At 42.6% G+C, this 21,034-nt stretch overlaps 1 protein-coding gene across 1 annotated transcript in view; it reads right to left on the bottom strand.

The window, feature by feature from the left end:
- Window positions 1–6,801: 6,801 nt before the first annotated feature.
- Window positions 6,802–21,034, bottom strand: part of adcy8 (adenylate cyclase 8 (brain)) — a gene marked incomplete at both ends in the record, with an annotated part of 149,897 nt that continues 135,664 nt past the window's right edge. The window contains 4 exons of the mRNA XM_079244347.1: window positions 6,802–7,301; window positions 12,917–13,031; window positions 14,754–14,846; window positions 18,717–18,863. Of these exons, the coding sequence (XP_079100473.1) occupies window positions 6,802–7,301; window positions 12,917–13,031; window positions 14,754–14,846; window positions 18,717–18,863 (855 nt within the window). The remainder of the gene's footprint in view (window positions 7,302–12,916; window positions 13,032–14,753; window positions 14,847–18,716; window positions 18,864–21,034) is intronic.

Raw genomic sequence — 21,034 nt, 5'->3', positions numbered from 1 at the left:
CCCACTTTACAGTGTGTGTTCTGTTTAAAACTCAAGTCTGTCCAGTTTTCTTACGTGTTCCCAGTTTAGTCCTGAAGCTCCTCAGATGTGCTCAGAAAAAAAACCTTAATGAAACAATATGTTAAATGGCCTGCAGTTTGCACTAAAAGCTACACACACACACACACACACACACACACACACACACACACACACCCAGGGTATCAGCCACCAACCTTCAGATTAGCAGAAGACTTGTCTACATGCTGAACTGCAGTCATCCAATCAGAATTATTTATCTTTTGTTGCCTGTTAGGATGAACTATAATCCGCCAAAAGACCCGGATGGATCTATGCTGCCACCTGGTGGATGTTTGTGCAAACTGCAAGGTGAATGTGATGATTGTGCTGTAAAGCCTCCACCAATCAGGAGGGGGACAATGCATGCTGTGTGTGTGTGTGTGTGTGTGTGTGTGTCTGTTCATGTCAAGTTTAATAAACACCTGATAGGAGCAAGTTGGGATTATGTTACAGTATTTTATTTATTCACTTCAGGAAAAGAAAATGTGTTTGTGAAATGTTCATCTAAAATCTAAAGTTTAAAAAATGCAGTAATAATGAAACTGACATAGTTCCACATATTAAACTTTTAGGAGTTATTGTAGGGCATAATCCCATAAAATGATTGATGATAAAAAGGATTTTCTCTGTTAGGTTTTATTTTAAATAACTGACTGATTCTTCCATAATTGACCAGTTGTGGGGGGAATTGTTTTTTTTATGCTGAGGGTCATATTTATTATCTTTAACATATAATATAATGCATTGTGATCCAAAAATCCACTAGTTATCCAATTACACAGTAAAATTGCGTTGCCAGATACTGTAATTTGTGGGTTGTGTGTGTTATTTATGCTCAAAATAGAATCATGCCACACACACACACTGACCCACCAGCTCTATAGGATATAAATTATGTACAGTTTAAATTAAGTAATTACCATTATGTGTCCAGAGGTTGTTTAAAAATAGACAAAAGTGTTATGAAATCAAATGTTTAGCAAAGACGGACACCAAGATTCATTTCTGTCCTTCAAACTCTCAACAGTTCTGATCAAAACGAGCTCTGAAAGTAAAGATGCATGGAAGATTATATTGGTAATTCATATAATAAGTTGCTTTTATCAGTAGTAAAATTCAACTTTTCTTATCTAAAGTTTTTCCTGTTTTAACATTTTACACTGATAATAAGAAGATGATTTATAAGCTATGAACATTCAGATCAGGAGCTGCAAAAGGAACGGCCTCCATAGCGTAGGCCAGCCTACAATGGGGAACCACCAGGCCAGAAGACCTGAAGGATCTAATAGGAGTTTAATGTCATAAAACACCTGCTAAAGAAGAGGAAGCTGAACCATAAAAAACTACGTGGTGAGAGGTCAGACCTCCATCCAGCAGCCAATGTTCTGGTCCAACATCAATCTTATATGGATCCTCTATCACATTCCAGATCCACTGATCATGAATCCAACAGTGTTTTGGATACATTGTGGTGTTTATTGTATGTTGTTCTCTTGCAATGACGAAAAGTTGTTCCTGTTCTGGATGGCAGCATCCAGAACATTGTTCCTGTTCTGGATGACAGCATCCAGAACCTTGTTCCTGTTCTGGATGGTAGTATCTGGAACCTTGTTCCTGTTCTGGATGGCAGCATCCAGAACCTTGTTCCTGTTCTGGATGGTAGTATCCAGAACCTTGTTCCTGTTCTGGATGGCAGCATCCAGAACCTTGTTCCTGTTCTGGATGGTAGTATCCAGAACCTTGTTCCTGTTCTGGATGGCAGCATCCAGAACCTTGTTCCTGTTCTGGATGGTAGCATCCGGAACCTTGTTCCTGTTCTGGATGGCAGCATCCAGAACCTTGTTCCTGTTCTGGATGGTAGTATCCAGAACCTTGTTCCTGTTCTGGATGGCAGCATCCAGAACCTTGTTCCTGTTCTGGATGGTAGTATCCAGAACATTGTTCCTGTTCTGGATGGCAGCATCCAGAACCTTGTTCCTGTTCTGGATGGTAGCATCCGGAACCTTGTTCCTGTTCTGGATGGTAGCATCCGGAACCTTGTTCCTGTTCTGGATGGTAGCATCCGGAACCTTGTTCCTGTTCTGGATGGTAGCATTCGGAACCTTGTTCCTGTTCTGGATGGTAGCATTCGGAACCTTGTTCCTGTTCTGGATGGCAGCATCGAGAACCTTGTTCCTGTTCTGGATGGTAGCATCTGGAACATTGTTCCTGTTCTGGATGGTAGTATCCAGAACATTGTTCCTGTTCTGGATGGTAGCATCTGGAACATTGTTCCTGTTCTGGATGGTAGCATCTGGAACATTGTTCCTGTTCTGGATGGTAGTATCCAGAACATTGTTCCTGTTCTGGATGGTAGCATTGTTCCTGTTCTGGATGGCAGCATCGAGAACCTTGTTCCTGTTCTGGATAGTAGCATCCGGAACATTGTTCCTGTTCTGGATGGTAGCATCTGGAACATTGTTCCTGTTCTGGATGGTAGCATCTGGAACATTGTTCCTGTTCTGGATGGTAGTATCCAGAACATTGTTCCTGTTCTGGATGGTAGCATTGTTCCTGTTCTGGATGGCAGCATCGAGAACCTTGTTCCTGTTCTGGATAGTAGCATCCGGAACATTGTTCCTGTTCTGGATGGTAGCATCCGGAACCTTGTTCCTGTTCTGGATGGTAGCATTCGGAACCTTGTTCCTGTTCTGGATGGCAGCATCGAGAACCTTGTTCCTGTTCTGGATAGTAGCATCCGGAACAATGTTCCTGTTCTGGATGGTAGTATCCAGAACATTGTTCCTGTTCTGGATGGTAGCATCCGGAACCTTGTTCCTGTTCTGGATGGTAGCATCCGGAACCTTGTTCCTGTTCTGGATGGTAGTATCCGCAACATTGTTCCTGTTCTGGATGGCAGCATCCAGAACCTTGTTCCTGTTCTGGATGGTAGTATCCGCAACATTGTTCCTGTTCTGGATGGCAGCATCCAGAACATTGTTCCTGTTCTAGATGGTAGTATCCAGAACCTTGTTCCTGTTCTGGATGGTAGTATCCAGAACCTTGTTCCTGTTCTGGATGGTAGTATCCAGAACCTTGTTCCTGTTCTGGATGGTAGTATCCGCAACATTGTTCCTGTTCTGGATGGCAGCATCCAGAATATTGTTCCTGTTCTGGATGGTAGTATCCAGAACATTGTTCCTGTTCTGGATGGTAGTATCCAGAACATTGTTCCTGTTCTGGATGGTAGCATCCGGAACCTTGTTCCTGTTCTGGATGGTAGCATTCGGAACCTTGTTCCTGTTCTGGATGGTAGCATCCGGAACCTTGTTCCTGTTCTGGATGGTAGCATTCGGAACCTTGTTCCTGTTCTGGATGGCAGCATCGAGAACCTTGTTCCTGTTCTGGATGGTAGCATCTGGAACATTGTTCCTGTTCTGGATGGTAGCATCTGGAACATTGTTCCTGTTCTGGATGGTAGTATCCAGAACATTGTTCCTGTTCTGGATGGTAGCATTGTTCCTGTTCTGGATGGTAGCATCCGGAACCTTGTTCCTGTTCTGGATGGTAGTATCCAGAACATTGTTCCTGTTCTGGATGGTAGCATTGTTCCTGTTCTGGATGGTAGCATCCGGAACCTTGTTCCTGTTCTGGATGGTAGCATCCAGAACCTTGTTCCTGTTCTGGCTGGCAGCATCGAGAACCTTGTTCCTGTTCTGGATGGTAGCATCTGGAACATTGTTCCTGTTCTGGATGGTAGTATCCAGAACATTGTTCCTGTTCTGGATGGTAGCATTGTTCCTGTTCTGGATGGTAGCATTGTTCCTGTTCTGGATGGTAGCATCCGGAACCTTGTTCCTGTTCTGGATGGCAGCATCCAGAATGTTGCTGGGATCCACATCCATTTTTGATATCTTGGAAAACCTGCTGGGAACTTCTCATGGATTTTATCTCTATTTATTGTGGATTTATATGCAGATATACTGAAAACGGTTCTATGTCACAATGAGGAAGAATCCTTCACAGCATTCCCGCATTCAGATGCTGATCTGGATCAAAGTCAGACCAAAACCTGTTCTTGGAAACAATCATCAAGATTCTCCAGGAGTTTTTTGCGTAAGGTTTCTAAAACGCAAACAGACTAATAAACATATAAATGCCGTAAAAAAACATAACCTTCACGACAGGGATTTAAATCCCTCCTGAGTCTGATGGGAAGCCGGAGTGAAGATGGAGGAATGACGATCAGCAAAGTAAAACCAAAGCTAAGGAGAAAAAGATTTACATGGTGGAGGAGCTCCAGCAGCTTCTCACCGCATGCTTGGTGCATGTTCTACCTCTGCCAGACCGCCGACCTGCAGGCATCACTCATCTGCTCCGCATGTCATTTCCTTCTCCTCACACTGGCTTCATGTCTGGAAAGCATCGTTGTGTCAGAACGCTACAGATGACCAGACCTGATGTGGAAAATCAGACTCCAGATGGTCCAGGATCATCCAGCAGGTGTCCGGATGTATTCCAAGCACCTTCTTGTCATGCATGTCTGCGAACAAAATCCATCAGGACCTCTTTTATCTCCTGTGGAAACGCCATCGCAAGTTTGTAAACCAGTTTTTCAAAACGTAATTAGAAACATAAACATTTTCTTTCAGTTCCTCTGACTTCTCTGCAGCAGCGCAAGCTAGCAGCCAGCTGCAGCCAGCTGCAGAAACCCCTAAAAAGACTGGAGGACATTTATTCCTTTTTAAATAAAGTAGGAAAATGTCTTAAAACATGCTGGGAGTTAGCAGTTATAATCCTAGTGGAGATCGGTGGGGCTGTTGTTCATTCACATGTTCATAAAGCGACACGTGATTTAGCTCCAGATCACGTTACTGCAGATCAAACATCTTTTCTGAGATTCACCTTCCCACAAAAACCTTCGAGAAAATGATCAGTGTGAGAAACGATGAGTAAATGTCATTCAAAAAACGCATTTAATGTTTAAAGAGGAACATTTTAAATTAAATGAATTTATCTGAATTTCAGCCTGAAACGCTGGACATGTGAGGAGAAGCTAGAAGAAAAACGGGCCTTTGCTGTTGTTGTGCTTTTTGCAATAGGGTTTGCAATAGTCAGTTTCCTAACAGGATTCGCCTCGTTTTGCCAAATCTTTGCAGTTTTATCCACCCAGAATGTTGGATGTTCTATTGCAGAGACTGTCAGAGTTCAGAAAGTCAGCAGGAGACGTGCTGCCATGCCACGTTTCACTGCGCCAGACGGAGACAATCTGCTGCGACGTAGCCTGCAGAGCTAATCGGGAACTTCCAGCAGCACTGTGAGCAAACTAACAGCATGAAAGACGGAAAATACAAAATTATCACATAATATGAATAAATATCTATTAAAAATTGTCTTTGGCTCAAGTTAGAATTCGTTGCTAGATGTTGAATGTATGATTCTGTATTGTTTTGATTCATATCTAAACTTTTCACAGAATAACTTCTTACTTTCTCCTGTCTTTGTTCTGTGGAGCTTCAGATTTGTAATGCACCACGCATAATGTGTCAGAAAAGCCCCAGTTTGGCTGCAGCTAGTGCGGGTTCAGATAAAACAAGAATCTCTGTTGCCATGGAAACGAGAGACCAAAATGCAACGGAACAGAGCTTCAGTTTTCAGATGTTTTGCTGCATCACATTCAGGACGAAGTTAAAACTTTCATGAAATGGTAAATTACCCGACTTTTAGCATGTGATATTTGCTTTATGCTTTACAGTTGATTATGATGCTGAGAGATTTGCAAACATTAGCAATGTGGTATTTATATTCCACCACAATGTCCCAACGGTGAATATTTTAGAAGTGTGTAAACTGGACATGAAAAGACGAAGCTGTGAAAATGTGACAAAAGGCAACCAGACGTGGTTTATATAAAAAATTAGACCCCTTTTTTATTGTTTTCTCTTATATAAAAGAAATACAAAAAAGAAACATTGACACCAGGCGGGAACCGGAGCGGGTTGGGGGGTCGGGGGTTCAGGGCGGGGTTGGGTCGGCAGCCAGGTGACATAAAAAGGGGGAAACGACAGGAGGAATGTCAGACAGTCCGAGGTGATCCATCAGACGGAGGAGGAAGGGTGTCTACGTCCGCTCCGCCCCTCCCTCCATCACCACCTCCTCCAAAGTGGAGTTTCAGCCTACAAACATTCATGAAAAGCAGAACTCTTCAGGAGGCAGAACTACTCTCGCTGGCTGACTTGAACCACAGTGGCTGGAGCCCGGCAGTCCCAGAGTGGGTTTAGCGGTTTCATTCATTTCTTACATGACATTCATGATACTGAAGGTGTGATCCGAAGCAGTTAGCTTCATCACGTAGCCCGTTACCCAGATGCCCCAGCTTCCCGTGGTTGCAGTGTAAGAGATGTTCTGACAAAATGCTGACATGGATTTACACGTAAAAGCTGTTTCGGTTAAACCTTTGGAGAATCTGCAACACGCCAAACGGCTCCTTCGATCTCAGAGGCTGAGCGTTGCTAACAAACGCTGCTGCATGTACTTATTTATCTGGTGTGGATGCAGGATCCCTGCTAGCCCTGCTCAGGATCCGTGTCCTTTAATTCAGCTCAAAGACGCCAACCTGCTTCAGACCACGAAAAGTAAATTAAAGAGACAAACCAGCAGAGGCTCTAAAGCTCAGGTTAAACTCCACCACTGTGACCATTCCTGCCAGAAGAGCAGCTCTGCCTCTAAGAAATCTGTGCGGCCCTAAAACTGGTCTGCTCTTCAGGACAGCTCCGTCTTATCGGCTGCTTCAGCGTGATGGCCCCCTCCCACCTCGGAGCCACCGTGCGCTAACAACGTCCTCCGGTTGTAGTGGTGGTGGCCCTTCATGATGCCCGAGTTGTTGTTCTCGTTGAGAATCTGCTTCTGCTTCTGCCGGTTGAGCGACTGCACCAGGCCGAGCACCACGGCCGCCAGTGAGTACTGGCCGGTGATTTTGCGCGGCTGCATGATGAGCGGGTTGGGCTGCACCCGCCCCAGCAAAAAGTGTGTTCGGATTTTGCCCTCCTGCTCACTGATGCCCTTCACGTAGATCTCGCCCCGGTACTCGAAGGCGAAGCCGCGCTCCTTCAGGATCAGGTAGGTCTCCTCGGGCACCTGGATCTTGCCACTCACGCCGGTGCTGTCCATGCGGCTGGCCAGGTTCACCGTCTTCCCCCAGATGTCGTACTGTGGCTTCTTGGCTCCGATTACACCTGCGACAACGGAGCCGTGAGCCATACCTGCCAAAGATACACAAGCAATCAGATATTGGGACAGATGCTGGGAGCAGCGGTGTTGCTGGGAATGCTGGGAAGGCAGTGCCACCAGTGGATTCCCTTTTTAAAATGTGTTTATGATATAAAATCCTGGATGGCAGGATGGCTTCCTAAAGCTCAAGTTGTAATTATTGATTTCAGGGAGAGAAACTTCTATCAAATCAGGGAAAGGATCTGGGTATTTCAGTCTTAGCTCAACTTTATTTCAAACATTAAACATTGAACACAGAACAGGCTTTTTTTATTGACATAACAGAGCCAGAGTCCATCCTGTTCTCTACCGAGCCAATGCAGAGACTTGAACACAGCCATCTTTTCCAGTCGCATTGACAACTCAACTAATTATTGAGCATTCTAACAACATTGTTGTGGAGCAGTGGCGGTGATGTGAATCCAAATACAGGATAGAGATGTAGGAGGTAAAGGAATTGCAGAGAAAAGTCTTTAATTAGAACTATAAATGAGCAAACTGGTAATGGGAACTGAAACCATGTAGTATAAACACACAGAAACAGAACAAGATTGAATGGACTAAATTAAACCAGGTAAAGTAACAAACAATAGGCAAAACAGGAAACAAGGCCTGAGGGAACCTAACAGGAAAAACAAAATAAAACAGGAAACCAGAACTCAGAAAATACAAAAGAACTCCACACCGTGACAAACATCAGTTGATGCAAAGTGCTGAAGACAGCAAAGAGCAAACCTCCAATGAATAAAACTAAAATGCAATGTGAGACCAGAAATAATAAAAACTAGAAAACAAGAGTCTCATGCGAGACTGAAAGTCAGGTCATAGAAATGGAAAGTGATGAAGCATCTCTAAGATGTAGAAGCACAGCCTTCCACAGTTTAGGAGCAGGGACCACAAAGCTCCCTCAGAGCCTCAGCTTAGACCTGGGAACCTCCAGAAGAAGCTGATCAGCAGATCAGAGGTGCCTGGCTGGTGAATATGGTGAAAGCAGCTCACACAACCCAGCAAGGCCAGACTAGGTAAGGATTTAATTACAAATAAAAGAATCTTAAAATTGACAAGCAGACAAGCGATGCTAAAATCAGCGTAAAGCGGTCACTTTTTCATGCTCCAACTGAAGACAAGCTGTGAGACACGATGGAGAAGACTGGCTGACACCAAAATGAAGTGCGCTTCAGTAACCTAGCTGGGGTGTGAAGAAGGCATGGGTTACTGTCTGTAGCACCCTGTTTCCTGGTCTTCTAAAGATAAAAACATCTCAGATTTGCAACTCCGCCCGGAACTCAGCGGCTTGTGGGCAGACAAAGGCCAGAAGGCGGACACCCTCATCATCAGAACTGGTTTTACCATGTGAACCCTCACAGAACCTGAGATCCTGTGTTGCCGGCCTTTTAACAATCCCCGAACTAAGACCAGGAACCAGCAGTAAGGCATCTTTCCAGCACCATGGCCTCTGTTTTAATACATAAAAAGTGCTTTTTTTAAATTAAAGTTTGAATTAGATTTTTTTCCATAAAAGCATGGCGATGATTGAACGGGATGTGATGTAAAAGTTACCGTCATCTAACAGTCAAATCATGTGTCGCATTCAAACAAATAATGCATTCTAGCACCTCACCTTTTTCTGACAGAGTGTATGAAAACAGCTCAACACTGGTGAAACAAGGTCATTGACACCTCACAAAGGGTTCACTCAGATGAACAGGTTCAGGGTTTCATAATGTTGCAAACAGCTGTAATCATTAGTTAAGTGTGTTTAGGTCAAGGGTGGGCAACTCCGGTCCTCAATGACAAATAAAATCAATGGCTAATTAGCAGACTGGTGCAGTTTAAATGTCAAACTCTGCACCAGTCTGCTAATTAATACTTATATGAGTCAGGTATGTTGCAGCTGGGAAACGCTGAACACTTGCAGGACTGCAGCTCTCGAGGACCGGAAGTGCCCACCCCTGGTTGAGGCCATCGCTGTATAGCAGCTAAAGTTTGGAAATTACAGTTTGGACACGAATGAATGTTTTCAATGTGCTACAACACGCGTGTTATATATGGTTCTCATTCTTATTACAAAGTTACAAATGGTATAAATGAGCACAATCTAATAAATGATAAGATTCTAAAAAGGGCATAAAATATGATCAAACTAATAAAACATTAAACATGTTTGTCTTGTAAAAGCTTTCATGACTTTTTGAGGCAGACTCTCAGCTTTTTAGACTTTATAGTTAGGTTTCTAAGAGTAGCACTGGGACAAGGTCCAGAGCCCAGGACTAGGATGGTCTAGACTCTAGACTAATTTAATTTAGCTTAGGTCCTTTGAGGCCATTGACCCGCAGATTTCAGTTATTTATCTTCTCCATCGTACCAACTCAACTGAAATCAATCTTCTCTGCATGTTGTCGTTACATTCTGCACCAGCCTGCTAATGACTGTTGGTAATGATGTTAATGATGGACTATGGCAGCAAGTTCATTTCAACTGGCAGCTTGTTCATCATCAGATGGCAGCACACCACAATATTCTGGCTTTTATTCAGCAGGATGAAGAGCTGGAAGGTCATCCAGTGTCAAACTCCACCTTTACTAGTAGGCGCCAAACATGCCTTGTATTGCCAATGCCAATACATACCAGTAGCTCTGTTGAACACTTTAAAAACATTTTTCCATGAAAACATTTACTTGTGAAACTTTTTGTACACAAGTTGGAGCGCTGCATCTTAACTCATTTAGATTTGGCTTAACGAATACACGGTTTTACTTGCAAACCTGACACTAGCTACCTTTCCATGGCAGATTTGTACTAAATGAAACTGTGATAGGACTAAAACTTTGACAAAGAATTTTGATTTGCAGATGTTTCTGTTAAATGGTGTTTAGAGCATATTTCTCCTAAAATGCCAGGTAACCATCTACCCAGGTACACTATTAGCCATGTAGCCATACAGTCAGGTAGAAAGGTAGTCAGGTAGCCAGGTATCTAGGTAGTGTCATGATGTGATGTCTCGTATTTCTCAGTTCTGGTTTCACGTTTTATTTAGTGATTTTCCATTTTTAGTTTCCTTTTGTCTTGTTTCCTGTTTTACCTGCCGTTCATTAAGTACACCTGGTTTCTATTAGTTCATCCATTTCACCTGTGTCTTGTTCTGTGTCCCAGTATTTATGGCCCTTGGTTTCTGTTCACAATTGCTGGCTCAATGTGGCAGCATCATGTGCGTAAACTACATGTTAGTTTGCCGTCAGTTTAGTTCTTTGTGATTAAAGTCATCTTGGTTCTGCATCCTGCCTCACTGTCTTACGATTGGGTCCACACCTCCACCAAAACCGTGACAGGTAGCCATGTACAGTTAGGTAGTAAGGTAACCATCTTGCCAGGTACCCTGATAGCCATGTAGCCATACAGTTAGGTAGTTGGGTAGCCATCTATTCTAGCCAGGTACTTTGGTAGCCATGTAGCCATACAGTCAGGTGGCCATCTAATCTAGCCAGGTACCCTGGTAGCCATGTAACCCTACATTTAGGTAGTCAGGTAGCCATGTAACCATACAGTTAGGTAGTCAGGTAGCCATCTTGCCAGGTACCCTGGTAGCCATGTAGCCATACAGTCAGGTAGCTATCCTGCCAGGTACCCTGGTAGCCATGTAACCCTACATTTAGGTAGTCAGGTAGCCATGTAACCATACAGTTAGGTAGTCAGGTAGCCATCTTGCCAGGTACCCTGGTAGCCATGTAACCCTACATTTAGGTAGTCAGGTAGCCATGTAACCATACAGTTAGGTAGTCAGGTAGCCATCTTGCCAGGTACCCTGGTAGCCATGTAACCCTACATTTAGGTAGTCAGGTAGCCATGTAACCATACAGTTAGGTAGTCAGGTAGCCATCTTGCCAGGTACCCTGGTAGCCATGTAGCCATACAGTCAGGTAGCTATCCTGCCAGGTACCCTGGTAGCCATGTAACCCTACATTTAGGTAGTCAGGTAGCCATGTAACCATACAGTTAGGTAGTCAGGTAGCCATCTTGCCAGGTACCCTGGTAGCCATGTAACCCTACATTTAGGTAGTCAGGTAGCCATGTAACCATACAGTTAGGTAGTCAGGTAGCCATCTTGCCAGGTACCCTGGTAGCCATGTAACCCTACATTTAGGTAGTCAGGTAGCCATGTAACCATACAGTTAGGTAGTCAGGTAGCCATCTAGCCATGTACTCTGGTAGCCATGTGACCATGTAGCCATGTGGCAATGTATCCAGATAGCATTGTTTCAGAGTTTTCCACTTGCTATGGAGGATTTGCTATAATTTTTCAGTCATTGTCCCTAATTTCTTTCTTATTTATTGTAAAACTCTCCATTTCGCTGTTGTTTGCTATCAACAATGTGTATTATATTCTTCTCTTACATCATCTGTAAAAAAGATGTCTCCCTGTTTGTCCATACATACCATGCCATCTTCACTTGAAATAAAATGGTCAGATGACCCCATTCAGTCAAGTCCAGTAATGCAAAAATGCAAAATAAAAAAAAAAAAGGGTTTCCATCACACTTTTGTGATATACTTCTATAGCAGCACATCTGAAAAAACACCTCAGGGGAGTATAAAACTGTTTAACAACATTTGAGAAATTTTCTGAAATGTAGGTGTTTCCATTACCAGCTTTCTATTGTGACATGTGGGTTTTGCATCGTTCTAGGTGTGATGAAGTGTTGAATCAATATGTACAACCCAACATAAATATTTCATCATTTTTTTGTTTTTTTTTAATAAACAAAGACATGTTAAATGATTGTCAATCAAAAGCTTAGAAATAAAGACTGAACCACTCGTGTATTTGCAGATTCTTTAGAGGCTTTTAGTGGATAATTTGCTTAAAGAGGACATGATTTTTTGCTGGTAATTCTGCAGTTTTTAACACGAGTATGGAAACTAAAAAGAAAAAAAGAAGAATTATCTACTCACAGAAGCAGCTGACTGAGTTTGAAAAGGCTAAAATAATTCCTATTGTTAAAGCAGTGTCCAAGAGAAGACATCTGGGATGTACGGCAGATGCAAAAGGGTGAGGAAGGATGGGGACGTTTTCTTCCTGTGATCTCCATGAGGAACAAATGTTTGACTGGAAAATGAAATGGATGAGCCTGGACACAGTTAGGGACATTGGGAATGCAGGAAATAGTCTGGAAAGAGACTCCAGAATGATAAGACTAAAGAGGACAGAGTCTTTGTTCGTGTTGCCTTCTGAGATGGTTTACCACGTAAACCTCAACAATATAATTTCTTTTAGGACTGATAAATGATCAGTTGTTCAGTTCGGCTCGGAACATGAAGACATGGCAGTAAGAACAAACTATCACAGATTTCTTCCTTCCTGCAGACCAAATTGCTGTTTCTTGGTTTTTGATTGGCAAAAAATCATTGCCAGAGTTTTCCACAGGGATTTCCACTAATATTTTCAATCCAAGAGGCTTCACAACATAGTTCCTAATAATAGTTGTGCTTGATGACACAACACACCGATGTGTAAACACCATCTCCACACCATCTGGATCTGTTTGTTAAAAAGAGAAAACGAGACAACACAGCAAGAAAAGATTTTGCCTGAACGGTATGAAGCTCTTACCGATCCTCAGCTCGAAGTTGTTGAAGGAGTGCTTGTTAATCTCCTGAATGCTCTCATTGAGGGCGATGGCGAAGTCTGCCAGCGCACACAGGTGACCCCATTTGTCTTCGCATTGCTGTGGGATTCAGAGAAGATGAGAAGAGCGAATGTCAGCACTGGCTGGCAGGCAGCGGCGTCACACATGAAAGTGGAAAGTCGTCTCTGGAGTTTGATCGACTGCGTCAATGTGTTGCAAATCTGTTCACTCATCCTGTAGAGGCGCTTTATACATATAAAAATTCAGTTTCCACAGTGACGGCTAATGGCGTAACTCTCCTATACTGATGCATTTCATCTTGCAATTCATAACGCTGGTACTTGCAGAGACACGACTTGTTGAGTTCTCTGCTGATGTTTCATTTATGAGATTTGCTGTGATCACATTCATTCAGCCTGCGGAGCTCTGGGCTGTTTTGGTGATTTCTGCCTGATAAAATAAGCCTGAATTCATCAGTAGCAGCTGCACAACTATGAGGTAGTACTTAGCAAGCATGGGTTAAACAGGTAAGATTTGATGGAAGGAAATTTAAAAATTAAATAAGAGGGAAAAAAAACAACAACCTCGATCTGATACATAATAATTATTCATTTAAACTGAGTTATTCAGAAGAGCGAGTCATGATGCCACTGAACCTCTCATGCTGAAAAGTCTGGAAGGAGTAAAAAAAAAAAAAAAAAACCCAAAAGATTTTGCATCTCAAATATAATTTCCACTGTGATTGGCTGAAGATGGTTAAACGTCGTTAGCTTGTTGTGTTTCTTCTTTTGTGGTTTAATGTAGAGGACAGTCAGGACCCTGATTTAGCAGCAAACCCAGCCACCACAGCTCTGGGTTCAATTTAAAACAAAATGCAAAAGAAGAGGCTTCACAGCTTTATTTGTCCATCCTCCTCCTCAAAATGTGCATGTGTATGCACACTAAGGGATACTTATGAGGTTCCCCATTGGGCAGAATGTCCACTTCCTGTCCACGAAAACACCATCTGGATTTAACTAAACAAATAAGTACAAGTACGATGGAGGGTAAGAAGAGAGAACGATGCAAAGTGATGCAAACATAATGCATCGTACAACTGTAAAAGCCAGTGGGGGAAGTCTATGATCTGGTGTCGCTGCAGTTGGTCAGGTCTAGGTTCTGGTCTAGGTTCAGGTCTAGGTTCAGGTCTGGGTTTATCAGCGTTAAGTCTCCAAAGAATGAGATCTAATGACTACCCAATAATACTGAATGAGCAGGTTGTTCCATCTTCCCTGATGGCACGGTCTTAATCCAAGATGACAACACCAGGATTTATGGGGTCAGATTGGGAAAAACTGGTTCAGGGAACAGGAGACATACATGGATTGGTCTCCACAGAGTCCAGGCCTGGACTCCATTGCATATTTTAGGGATAACTTGGTCTGACTCTCACATCATCACAAGACCTTGGTAAAAAAAACTAATTTACGCAACTCGTGATTAAAGCTTCAGGCAGTCCGATGAAATATTAAACAGCATGAAGCACAATATTTATTTTTATGATCTAACTACTAAACCTTCTGCTCATCACTCTGAATATGACCATGGCTACTTTAGGTATGAATTTAATCTGCATCTATCAATGGAGATGTATGGGGCAGACATCAATAAATCGTCCAATAGGGGAGCATAAATCCAATAGACATATCCTATTGGCCTAATTTTTGAAAGCGACTGAGTATAATTTTACTATGTGATAAATTAACTGTATTGGTGGAGTGAAGATAAAAACAGTCAGTTGGTGAGGTTTGTTAAGCTTCTGACGATCCCTGGAGGCCTCACCTGTTTTTCAGGCGATAGACCGGAGACGGCCATGTAGGTGCTGCCGATTGTCTTGATCTTCTCGATGTCCTGGAAACGGTCCTCACCCAGCAGCTGTTTACAGAGTCATGGAGAGAAAGGGTTTAAAGATCAATCAAGCTCATTTTGTTGATATACCTGATAAAATCTAAATAAAAAACGGTCCTGATGTGTGTTAAAACGCAGCCTTGACTTTTGCAGATTAAACCCTTTCACACCTTGGTGAATATAAACTCATTTTACAGAAACACTGGAGTTTTTGTTTAAATGCAATAAAGATTTGTTGTTTCTTTCTTTTAGCTGGAAATGTTTCATGTTTCCATATTGTTCCATAAGCTTCCTGTTAATGCAGCTTTTTGGGGACTGAGTGACGGATGTGGACTGAAGGCAGGACAGTCAAGCCCCACTGGAAGTCGAGCAGAATGACCTCTAACATCGTGCTGCTGAAATACCAAGAGACCAACACAGGGATGTCACCATGATGGTTGCACGTCTCAGCGTCCCCCGCTGAAACTCCAACCACTTCTAGGTGTCCATTTTTCCCCAACAGCAGCAGAAATATCTGACCACAGAGCACGTGTCCACTTGTGTCCAGACAATCCTGCACTCTTTCTAGTAATATCCAGATTCTTCCTTGTGTAATCAAGTCTGGGGTCCAGACGCAGACTTGACTGACAAAAAATTGTCCTCCAGAATGTCATGCGGCTGTTTTCATGGTGACATAAAGATTACAACTGAACTGGTGCCTGAGGGACTGGTCGTTGTCTAACACTGGTTTGCATGTGAAGCAGAAGAAGGTGGTTGGGACTCCCATAAGGGTCACATGATCATTTCAGGGCTTCGACAGATAATTGTAAAAAAATATTTTAAAAAATTTGGCATTTTTACAGGAAATTAAACCATTATTGGGAAGATAAATCTGTGAAATTAGTACCTGAATTTGACATTTTCTCAATGAGAGGAGCTGGTTTTGTTGGTGCCTTGTCACAGCCGGGAACAGAATTCACCAAAACCACTTCATCCTCCTTATTTATGAAGATTCTGACAGTTTTCCAGCCTTACAAGATGTTAGTCAGTCGTCGAATGGATGAGGGGGTCAACAACACCAAAAAAGTTTGAAAACCACTGCTTTAGTGGACCAGGATTTCCTAAAAAATTTCGTAATTTCATGATCTGTAGATACTGAAAGACCACAGTTAGAACGTATCTTAGCATTCAGTTTAAAAAAAGGAAAGATTATTGATTCTTTCATGACGTTTAGCACAAAATGGTGATTCACAACCCATCATTGTTTAGAAAGTCTAAACCTTTGGCAGGTGCTACTTTTTATACCCAGTCTTGACACCCTCACCTGTCAGCAGTTAATGTGCTTATAGTGATAAACCAGACAGCTGTTACTACATATTCTGTAAACCCGTATTGTTGTCTTTTCCCAGCCTGTGTTGTTGCAGCATCAAATTCTGGATTTTTTTCCAAGTTTTCCAAAGACAACAAAGTTCGTCAGTAAACTGAAATCCTTTTGTCAAATGTTCTTTATCAGATGAGCAATAGATTAAAAGTTGTGTTGTATTTCAGAGACTGGAAGCTGCATTTGTAAATTCTCGTTTGCTTCTACAAAACAAATGTGTTGAAGCTTTTATTAATTACATAATTAAATAAAATACAATTATCATTGTAGCATGAAGTTTTCTATCAGTCAGACAAAAACATCAAGTTCATGGAAGAGCTTCAGTATTTTCACTGAGTGGTACATTTATGACGTTATAAGATGCTAACAGTTGGATCGACTGGGATTGGATCTACTGGGATTGGATAGACTGGGATTGGATCTACTGGGATTGGATCTACTGGGATTGGATCGACTGGGATTGGATCTACTGGGATTGGATCTACTAGGATTGGATCTACTGGGATTGGATAGATTCGGATTGGATTGACTGGGATTGGATCTACTGGGATTGGATCTACTGGGATTGGATAGACTGGGATTGGATCGACTGGGATTGGATCGACTGGGATTGGATCTACTAGGATTGGATCTACTGGGATTGGATAGACTGGGATTGGATTGACTGGGATTGGATCTACTGGGATTGGATCTACTGGGATTGGATCTACTAGGATTGGATCTACTGGGATTGGATCGACTGGGATTGGATCGACTAGGATTGGATCAACTGGGACTGGATCTACTAGGATTGGATCTACTAGGATTGGATCCACTGGGATTGGATCTACTGGGATTGGATCAAGTAGGATTGGATAGACTAGGATTGGATCAACTGGGATTGGATCGACTGGGATTGGATCGACTGGGGTTGGATCGACTAGGATTGGATCCACTAGGATTGGATCTACTAGGATTGGATCCACTAGGATTGGATCTACTGGGATTGGATCTACTGGGATTGGATCAACTAGGATTGGATAGACTAGGATTGGATCAACTGGGATTGGATAGACTAGGATTGGATCAACTGGGATTGGATCGACTGGGATTGGATCGACTGGGATTGGATCTACTAGGATTGGATCCACTAGGATTGGATCTACTGGGATTGGATCTACTGGGATTGGATCTACTGGGATTGGATCTAATGGGATTGGATCTACTGGGATTGGATCTAATGGGATTGGATCTACTGGGATCTTCTGAGGAAAGTTCCCCGATAAAGAAAGGAGAAGTTTGCTCATGTTTCGAGAGAAAAGCGTTGTGAATATGAGGCCTGAGGCTGCAGAAAACTGCTTTCATGAGCCAACCCTGTCAGAGTTCAGTTTGGAGCCTGATCAGAACCACAAGTTCCTGAGGGAACCCAAACTTCAGCTGACTCATCCTGAATCACAAGCATGCAGAAGTACTGATGCGCTCTTTCATCTGCATGAAACAGCATCTCTACCTCTTCCTGCTTTTCTAATGTGAGAAAGTTTAGTTCAGGAGGTCTGATCGTTGCAGGAAGGAGAATAATCCAGAAATCCGTCTTTCCAGCCAGACATCATCCAGCATCCTGCAGTCTGCTGCAGAGGTTGGTTTTAGCATTTAGCTTTACTGAAGCTTCTCGAAACGTTTCAACAGACTGTTTTAACAAGTTGGAGGTTTGATTTCAGGAGATTTTTCCAAAAACATAATCAGATATTCTATGTTTTAAAAGAAACATCAACAAAGAATTTGGTTTTACAATTTTAAAAGAAACTTTTGTTTCTTTTATGTCAGAAATGTCAGAAAAAATGTCAGAAAAACAAACTTTGTACAGGTTGTGGGAACAAATGTTGAAAAAACCAACTTTTTGATTTTATTTCTGTTTTCATTGCTTGTTTACATTTCAGAATGTGAAATAAAAATGTTGCTTTGATCTTTGGATGAGGTTGAGGTTTACTTGGTTTCGGCTCATCACACCTGTTCACTGTTAGCAATCTGCACACCTGCATCCACCGATAAACTTGCTTCATGCACGATTTCTTTTTCTTTTAAATGCTGCTTTCCAGTAGGACTGATGTGGATTATTTAGTTTTAATTCTGAATTAATACGATTTATAATGTTTTTGCACAAAATTCTTAAAGTCAGTATTTGTACACTGAAATCCTGAGAAGTTAATGTCACATATCGGTTTGTTTGGACCAGTGCTCCTCAAACTTTATGAGCCACCAAGAGAACATGTTGGTTACCCTGGTTGGTTGCAACCCGAACCCTGCCATAACACTAACCCTACACCCATTCATTATGAAGGCAACTCATTAACTCTGCATTAAATCCACAGAATAAACCCACTGCAGAATTAAAACTCACTACGTTGTTTTAAAACATAAATCTTTTCTTTGGGATTGTTGCCTTTTTAGCTTTTACTATGTGGAATTTTTAACAAAGGATGTTTGATCAAAACCCACAACTCTTCTCCTGTACAGTAGTTCTGAGGTGGGAGTGGACGCCCTCCGTGTCGACGTCTCACCTCGTCAAAGTCAGCGATGATTTCGTTGAGGAGTCGCAGGCACTCGACTCCCTGGTTGTTCATCTCGGTTTGGGAGTAGAAGTCAGCGAAGCCTGGGATGGAGGCGAACATCACCCCCACGGCGTCGTACGACTGCGAATACAGCTCCTGTGTGGACAAAGAACAAACACACACATACACACACGTTTTGGGGTGAAAATGCTGAGATTATGCAAGTCTAAATGCAATGGAGGCTCTTTGTATTTTCATTGATGAAACTGAAGCTGCAGAATGTCATGATCAGAAATCTCTGCCGTGATTGGCTGAAGGCTTTGCTGATCGCATCAGCTGTGATACATTCATTCATGTGGCTTTTTATAGAATAGTTACATTGTTTTCTACAAACATGGACACCAAACTCTACAAGAAGTTGAGTGTCAGAAGATTTACTGTCATGAACGCTGTAAGAAATGTTGCCATAGTTACAGAAAAACACTAAACTTCGTCATCGCTGCTAATTTCAACAAATAAAATGTATAATTACGGCCTGTGTGGGTAAATTAAGAACACCAAAGGTTTTGGTTGAAACCTCAGGCCAGGGGTGGCCAGTTTAGGTCCCTGAGGACAGCAGTCCTGCAGGTTTTAGATGTTTTCCTGCTCCAACATACCTCATTGAAATGAAATGGCTCTTCTGAACAGCCTTACTGTAGCTCAAACATGTTGACCATTCATCTGATTCAGGTGTACTGCAACAGGAAACATCCAAAACTTGTAGGTTAGCAGCCCTCCAGGAGCGCTTCAGGAGCGGCCCCTCCAGGAGCGGCCCCTCCTGGAGGGGTCGCTCCTGGAGCGGCCTATAAAACAGTTTGTTAAGTTCTGCACAAGCCTCTTAGTGACCCATTCATCTGATATAGAGGTGTTGAAGCAGGAAAACATCTAAAACCTGCAGGACACTGGCCTCACTAGTCTGGTTTTGGTGATCCAAGTTTTATTCCCTCCTCCTCAACGGATTCTTGCAACTTGCAAGAGTAACCAGATTTCTCATGAAAGTCTGACTCATGTATCGGATTTTCAGCTTATGTTTTTACTGAACAGCAGATCTAAAGTCAGAAAGTGCCTCTGAATAGCTGCAGAATGTGCTGGCCTCTGTATGCTAACAGATGGGGCATGGCATCTTTCCTCTCCAGCCAGTTGCTATCCATCAGTTATCCATCAGTTATGTTCAAACTGTGTGTTTTAATGAGTTATTTCCCATTATGACACGATTGGCACTTCGGATTGACAGCATAAGTCACCATACCGAATAGGAGCGGGGCAGTTCTAGCTTTTGCAGCAGAGATCAGCTATTATTCTGCATCAAACCTGATCTGCATCAAACACGCATGTTGGCTAAAACCAGAAGCCTCCAGCTGTGAGGGAACAGATGTGATCACATCCTCACTCTACTGGTTGATTTCACTGGATTGAATTATAAGATAAAACTTAGATTCTTGCACTGTGAAGTCCTTTCCTGATCCAAACTGACTCCTACCATGCTGAGAACATGACTGAATACTGCACTGCATGTCTTCTGCCACATGGTGGCACTGTTGGTACGTAACAAAGCATGCAGCAGGCCTTCTGACATGAAGCAGCATGTCCTCACAAACTGATGTCACACGCACTAATTCAGTGTCATCATGGGAATACTGTACTAATAGGCTGATGAACACAAAGTCCAACCAGACTTAAACATTTCAAGTAAATAATTCAAGAGAAGATCTGTCTCGGCATCCTTATTGGGTTCTTAATGAAATTACACACGTATGAAAATAAGCCTCTGACTTTAATGGGACTTCCTCACTGGCATTATGCATGCTTAATGAGCTCAGCCGAATGTCCAGGCATCAAAGTGAAAGTTGGTTCAAGTCTTTTACTGCGTCTCTTTAGGAGCACTTCAGATCATCTGGGGGTTTCCTCCTGCAGGGGAACCCTCTTCAGCAAATTTCAGAGCAGACTTCTACATGCTGTGAAGTGCTGAAAGCAGACGGGTGCAAACCCCGAAGAAGCTTTCGCAGAACATTGTGCGATCCTCATCATTTCCAGATTCTGTGTTTGGTGAATTTATTTCCTTTCAATCGATGAGCTTCTAACAGTGTTTTGTATTGCAACGTCAGTGTTGTGTATTTGGAATTGGCAACTGAGCAGAGCGTTGCTAACACAAGCCTGGCTACCTCCTGCAGCCTGAACACCACAGGCTGCTCGTAAACACAATCCACTTGTCTTGATTTCTTGAGTTGAGACTGTTTATAAAATGACAGGATTAATGCAGTGCAAGGTTGGCAGGAGACGTTTTCCAG

Source organism: Telmatherina bonti (genome assembly GCF_933228915.1).
Source record: "Telmatherina bonti genome assembly, chromosome: 7".
In the NCBI taxonomy this organism is placed as follows: Eukaryota; Metazoa; Chordata; class Actinopteri; order Atheriniformes; family Telmatherinidae; genus Telmatherina; species Telmatherina bonti.
The sequence above is the reverse complement of the archived record's forward strand: the minus strand, read 5'-3'. Positions and strand labels throughout refer to the sequence as shown.